Here is a 6817-nt window from a genome sequence, read left to right as displayed (position 1 = left end):
ATGTATATTTTTAAAATATATATAAAAAATCAAATTCTACAGGCCATCCCAGAGGCAGCTTACCATCCTGGTTGCCCCACTCCCAGTCAGGCCCACGGACCACTTTAGCCCCCTGGAAAGTCCCTTTTAGGGTGATGCGAGTCAGATTCTGCCGAGGGCTCACGAGGACCCTGCAAAACCAAAACCAGAGGAACAAATGGATTTGTTGTTGTTGCAGAAGTGCCAAAGCTCTGCTCCAGCTCAGGGCTGCACCACGAGGACCCCCCCCCTCACTGCAGGGTCATGACATTTTTGGGGTGGCCCTGCAGGGAGGCAGGGATGGAGCTCAGCACGTTCTGCAAGCAGAGAACCAGAGCAGCTCAGAGCAGCAGGGCTGTGGAATTCTGGAACATTCCAGGCTCCCCCAGACCTGCCCTGCACCCCCAACCCAGCACAGACCCCCCCAGTGCAGGGAGAAGGAGAGAGGCACCTACGTGATGGTGAACAGGGGGTCTGATGTCCTGTTAAAGCAGCTCCCAATGCCCATAATGTCACTGAGGCAGCCCCTCTGCTGTCCCCAGGCTGCCACAAAGGCTTCTCATCAGCCAGCAAGGCACCAAAACCCACAGGGACTGCCTGGCTGCTCACTCAGGGTACAATCCAAAAAGCCACCAAAATCCACAGGGACTGTCTGGCTGCTCACGCAGGGTACAATCCAAAAAGCCTTCTCATCAGTCACCAAGCCACCAAAATCCACAGGCACCTGCCTGGCTGTTCAGCCAAGGTACAATCAAAAAAGCCACCAAAATCCAGAGAAACCTGCTTGGCTGCTCAGCTAGGGTACAATCCTTTTTCAGAGTACAGTCCACAAAGCCTTCTCATCAGTCACCATGTCACCAAAATTCCCAGGGTCCTGCCTGGCTGCTCAGGCAGGGCAAAATCCCTTTTCAGGATAAAATCCACAAAGTCTTCTCATCAGCCACCAAAATCCACGGGGACTGCCTGGCTGCTCAGCCAGGGCACAATCCCTTTTCCAGGTACAATTCAAAAAGCCTTCTCATCAATCACCAAGCCACCAAAATCCAGGGGAACCTGCCTGGCTGCTCAGCCAGGGCACAATCCCTTTTCAGGATAAAATCCACAAAGCCTTCTCATCAGTCACCAAAGTCCACGGGGACCTGCCTGGCTGTTCCCCCAGGGCACAATCCCTTTTCAGGGCACAATCCCTTTTCAAGGTACAATCCCTTTTCTAGGTACAATCCCTTTACAGACCACAATTCCTTTCCAGGCCACAATCCCTTTTCTAGGTGCCCCAACCCATGCCCCCGGAGCCAGACAGGCTCTTCTTGGCAAGCCCCAGCCCAGACAGGGCAGCCCAAGTTCAGCAGCTGCTGCACAGGGCAAGGGGAGGGGAAGCTTCCTGGGGGCAGGGCTGACCTCAGAGCATTTCTTTTCCATCTAATACCTCCAGAGGCAAGGTGGAGACTCGGGAGGATAAAAAGCTTAGGCTTGAACTTCGTGTTTACTTATCCAGCAAATGCTTAAGTCTTTTATTTTTCTGAACCTGTGGTTTACAACCCTGTGGGTTTCAAAAGAGGGAGGGACTATTTATGCCTTGCTGTTATAATGACTAATAATTTATATTCATTAATTAGCCAGGCTGGAGCTCAGCAGGAGGAAAATGTTTGGAGGGTTGAGATTTTGTCTGCTTTAAGCACCATCAAGGCTGGATATTGTTATGAAAGAAGATAATGACAGTGGAGGGGAAAGCTCAGCTATAAAGAGCCACTGCTCATCATTCATTTTACTGCACTGTCAGGCTCTACAGACTGGCTTCAAAAACCAGCATGGATTTCCTCTGAAATAGCCTGGATGTCTTCACTGCATTTTGTTCAATGTTTTTCCTAATAATTTATCAAAGATGTCTGAGCCAAGCCCTGAGACAAAGTGATAAAAATATAATTCTCTCTTCCGAAGCCTCCTCTCACAAGGGATGGGATTCAATGCAAAGATTCTTAGCGATAGTAAAATAAAGCACCAAGCTGAGCTTAAGATGTTTAAATAGCAAAATATCCACCCCTCATCCTATTCTTAGCAGAAGTTCCCTTTTTGGATTATCATGTAACAGTAGTCATCCCCCAGCTCAACCCTCTCACATTAACCTGCCACCTCCTCTGAAATTTGTGGATGGAGACCAAAAAAACAAAGCTGATCAATTTAGAAAGCTGAGTTTCCTTACAAAAAGGAAATTGTAAGAAACTCCATCTCCTGTCCTGCTGCAATTCTGGGGCCAGAAGTGCCCTACTTCCCCAGCCTCACTGAAATTCTGACCCTGATTCTGATGCGAGCACCAAATCTCCTCAGCCAAAGATTCTTATCAAGGTTTTAATCTAATTCAATGTTTTGCTCCAAATACTGGGTAACAACCAAAGTTACCCAGTGTGATGCAAAAATACCCCTGGGATAAATTTAATCACCGTGCTGCTGCCTTTAGTAACAAATTTAATTACGACAGCACAAGTCTGCAGCCATTTCTGCCCTACAAATTCCAAGGATATTAAATTACCGCAGGGCCCAGGAAGCACTTGGGAGCATGAAGTGTCCAGAATGAAGCTGTGGCTCTCTGGGAACCACTCCCTGGGGATGTTCTGCCTGCTCAAGCTTCCCTGAGGTGCTGATTTGGGTTTTGACATCCCTGAGCTGCATCCGGAACAGCAGCATCACCCCTGCTTTAAAGAGAGGGATGGGACATCCAAATCCACTGATCTGGAGAAATTCAAACAAAAACTACTTGAAATTGGCAGCAGCAAGCCAGAGCTCCTTCACACCAGGCCTGGTTGATGTGTTTAGTGGATTTTTTTCTGCTGCAGAAAGTTCATATCTGAATAAATAAACATAAGAAACATAAATAAGAGGACAAGGAAGCAGAAGGGATGAGACCCTGTAATGTGGCAGCCCATAAATATCACATTCATCCCTCCAAATTGACTGATCTGGAGAAATTTAAACAAAAACTACTTCAAATTTGCAGCAGCAAGCCAGAGCTCTTTCACACCAGGCATGGTTGATGTGTTTAGTGGGATTTTTCTGGTGCACTAAGTTCATATCCGAAGAAATAAACACAATTAAGGGGACAAGAAGCAGAAGGGATGGGCACCCTGTAAGGTGGCAGCCCATAAATATCACATTATTCCCTCCAAATCCACTGATCTGCAGAAATTTAAATAAAAACTACTTTTAAATTTGCAGCAGCAAGCCAGAGCTCCTTCACACCAGGCATGTCTGATGTGTTTTGTGAGATTTTTTCTGCTGCAGATTTCTTCTTCTTATCTGAAGAAATAAACACGATTAAGGGGACAAGAAGCAGAAGGGATGGGCACCCTGTAAGGTGGCAGCCCATAAATATCACATTATTCCCTCCAAATCCACTGATCTGCAGAAATTTAAATAAAAACTACTTTTAAATTTGCAGCAGCAAGCCAGAGCTCCTTCACACCAGGCATGTCTGATGTGTTTTGTGAGATTTTTTCTGCTGCAGATTTCTTCTTCTTATCTGAAGAAATAAACACGATTAAGGGGACAAGAAGCAGAAGGGATGGGCACCCTGTAAGGTGGCAGCCCATAAATATCACATTATTCCCTCCAAATCCACTGATCTGCAGAAATTTAAATAAAAACTACTTTTAAATTTGCAGCAGCAAGCCAGAGCTCCTTCACACCAGGCATGTCTGATGTGTTTTGTGAGATTTTTTCTGCTGCAGATTTCTTCTTCTTATCTGAAGAAATAAACACGATTAAGGGGACAAGAAGCAGAAGGGATGGTCACCCTGTAAAGTGGCAGCCCATAAACCTGTGATAATAAATAAATAAATATCACATTAAACCTTCACAAAGGCACAGCCCTAAACCAGATTTTCAACTCCTGGGAGACACAAACCCACATCCCTGCCAGGACACACAAAGATCCACCTCCAGAAAAGCCAAAACACGAAGATCTCGCAGGAACTACAGACAAAAGTGACCTCAAAGCAAGAAATTCCAGGTTTTCTAATCCCCCCAGCAAAGCTTCTCCTGAAACTCTTCCAGCAGAGGATAAAGGAGGCACTTCTGACAGATGGCTGCTGGCTGCTCAGGCAGGAACCAGACTAAGATCAGGATCACAGAAACCTATTTCAGGAGCTGCCTTTACCCAGATTTTTTTCCCTTTTCAATCCTCTCCATCCTTGACAGGGCACATTTATTGACAAAGCAGGCTGTAACCTTAAAACACATCCATTTATCAGCGTTTTTTTGGTAATCCCAAAGTAATTTGGCTCACAGAAACCTATTTCAGGAATTGTCTTTACCCAGATTTTTTCCTTTTCAATCATCTCCATTCTTGACAAAGCACATTTATTGACAAAACCAGCTGTATCCTTAAAACACATTAATTTATCTGTAAAAGCTGTGGGATTTTTGGTAACCCCCAAAGAAATGTGAATCACAGAAACTATTTCAGGAACTGCCTTTACCCAGATTTTTTCCTTTTCAATCCTCTCCATCCTTGACAGGGCACATTTATGGACAAAACCAGCTGTATCCTCATAATACATTAATTTATCAGTGTTTTTTTGGCAATCCCAAAGAAATCTGGATCACAGAAACCTATTTCAGGAACTGCCTTTATCCAGATTTTTTCCTTTTCAATCTTCTCCATCCTTGACAAGACACATTTATTGACAAAACCAGCCTTATAACACATCTTTATCAGTAAAAACTGTGGTTTTTTGGTAACCCCCAAATTAATTTGGATCAAATCCTGCACTGGAAAGCCACAGCAGGGAAGATTTCAGACCAAGGCTACTCAATGGGAACTAAAAAGGTTCCTGCAGAGAGTTTTTCACTCAGAGATGTTCACACAGAGCATTTAAAAGCAGAATATTGCACTGAGGAGACGCAGAAACACCACTGAGCACACAGTGAAAATGTCATTTTATCATCCTCCAAAGTTCATTATTAGCTCAAAACCCTGCTAAAGCTGGTTCAGGGAAGGTTTCTCTTGCTTGAAGTTTTGATCAGGTAATTCCAGCAAAGATAAAGATAAAATATGTCATTGAATATGTCAATATAAAACATGTCAATCCCTGTTGTAGAAATCAAACAGAATAATCCAAATTACACAAGGGAAGCCCCAGTGTGAAAATATCCCTTGGTGCTCATGGTTGGGGCTTTTTAGGGAGGCACAGGTAATTTATCTGGCAAATCATGGTGGCTTTTTCCCTAAAATAAGATTTCTCTAAAGTAAAATATCAATCCATTAATAGATTAAAAATCCATATTAATAAATTCATTTGATTACAAAGATTCCTCACCCAAGTTTCTTAGCTGAAACTGCCACTGCAGATTAAAATAAATAGTTCATAAATTCCTCCTGCTGAGGGGGTTACTGTGTTAATAATATGCATTATTTATATTATTGCCCAGAAATCAAACACCCAGTAGTTGTCACTCAGCTGCTGGATCAGCTCAGCTCTCACAGCCACAGATGGGAATTTAATTTGGATTATTAAAACTGCACAGACCTAAATCAGAGCACACACTTGTTCCTGGATCTGATTTCCAACTCCACCAGCCAGAGCTGGTTTAGGAATTACAGCTGAAAAGAACTGCAATTTCTGTTTTGACTACAGGATAAAGCACAATGGGAGAAAATATTTGTATTTCTTGTGCTTGATTACACAAAACATTTCCCTGTGCAGCTCGCTGGCTCCTCCAGCTCCATTGTTTGCCAGGAAAAAAAAAATAATTAAAAACAAGGCTTGTGAAAAACCACTGAGGTTGTGATTTATTGGTGAGAAAAGGCTAGAAAATAACCTGGGGAAATTATTCCACATCTGAAATTCAGCCCAGCCCCAGCCCTGAGCAGGTGATCCAAGCAAAATGTTGGTGCTGCGTGGGAATAGAACAACATGAATATTTTCTAGGAGATTATCTCAGGTTTGATTACAGAAACCTATTTCAGGAACTGTCTTAATCCAGATTTTGTCCTTTATCCAGATTTTTTTCCTTTTTTTTTTTTTTTTTTTGCAGAACTCACCAGAATGCGCCTGAATTTTCCAGCTCTAAGAGAAAACTGATGAGCTTTGCTTTGCTGCCCTGCTCACAGACACTGATTTATCTCCCAATTACTAAGCAAATATTCAGGAAATGGATACACCAGATCTGGAAAAAGCCCTTCAGTAAAACTCATCCTTTTAAGCCAAGGATGAGAAGCTCTCCCACAAGAGCCATAAAATCCAAACTAAACAGGAAATTAAAATAATAGTAAGTATTTATTATAGTTATTATATAAATATAATATATAATGTATAATATATACTATGTAATATATTTATATTATATTATATTATATTATATTATATTATATTATATTATATTATATTATAGAAATATAAAAGAAAATGGTTTTTCTCTTTTTGTGTTTAAGGAACTGCCAAAGGTTTTATCTTCTACTTTACTTAGAAGGAAAAAAAAAAGGAAAAGGAAAAAAGAGAGATAAGTGACTTAAGCAATTATAAAATAAATAAAAATAACAGTAAAAAATAACAAATTAGGAGGTCAGGAAGAGATTACCTCAAATAGCAAAATGTAAAAAAAAAATCAGCACTTCCTACCCCTTCAAGTTCAAATTCAGGTCATTTTAGGAGCTGAAATAGCTCTGCAGGTAAAGGTGCCTGCAAAGCCTCTTTAGAGACTGATGGGAACCCTCTGCAGGGCCTGTCTGGGGTTAAATCCCCCTAAATCCTGCATTAAATCCCCCTAAATCCTGAACCAGTGACCTGCTACAAACAGGGAGGGC

General features: G+C 42.2%; 1 protein-coding gene across 1 annotated transcript in view; it reads right to left on the bottom strand.

The window, feature by feature from the left end:
- Positions 1-6817, bottom strand: part of MIB2 (mindbomb E3 ubiquitin protein ligase 2) — a 43945-nt gene that overhangs the window by 21835 nt on the left and 15293 nt on the right. Inside the window, 1 exon segment of the mRNA XM_031062510.1 lies at positions 64-170. Coding sequence (XP_030918370.1) covers positions 64-170 — 107 coding nt within the window.

The sequence above is a fragment of the Geospiza fortis genome, unplaced genomic scaffold (genome assembly GCF_000277835.1).
Source record: "Geospiza fortis unplaced genomic scaffold, GeoFor_1.0 scaffold37, whole genome shotgun sequence".
Classification (NCBI taxonomy): Eukaryota; Metazoa; Chordata; class Aves; order Passeriformes; family Thraupidae; genus Geospiza; species Geospiza fortis.
The sequence above is the reverse complement of the archived record's forward strand: the minus strand, read 5'-3'. Positions and strand labels throughout refer to the sequence as shown.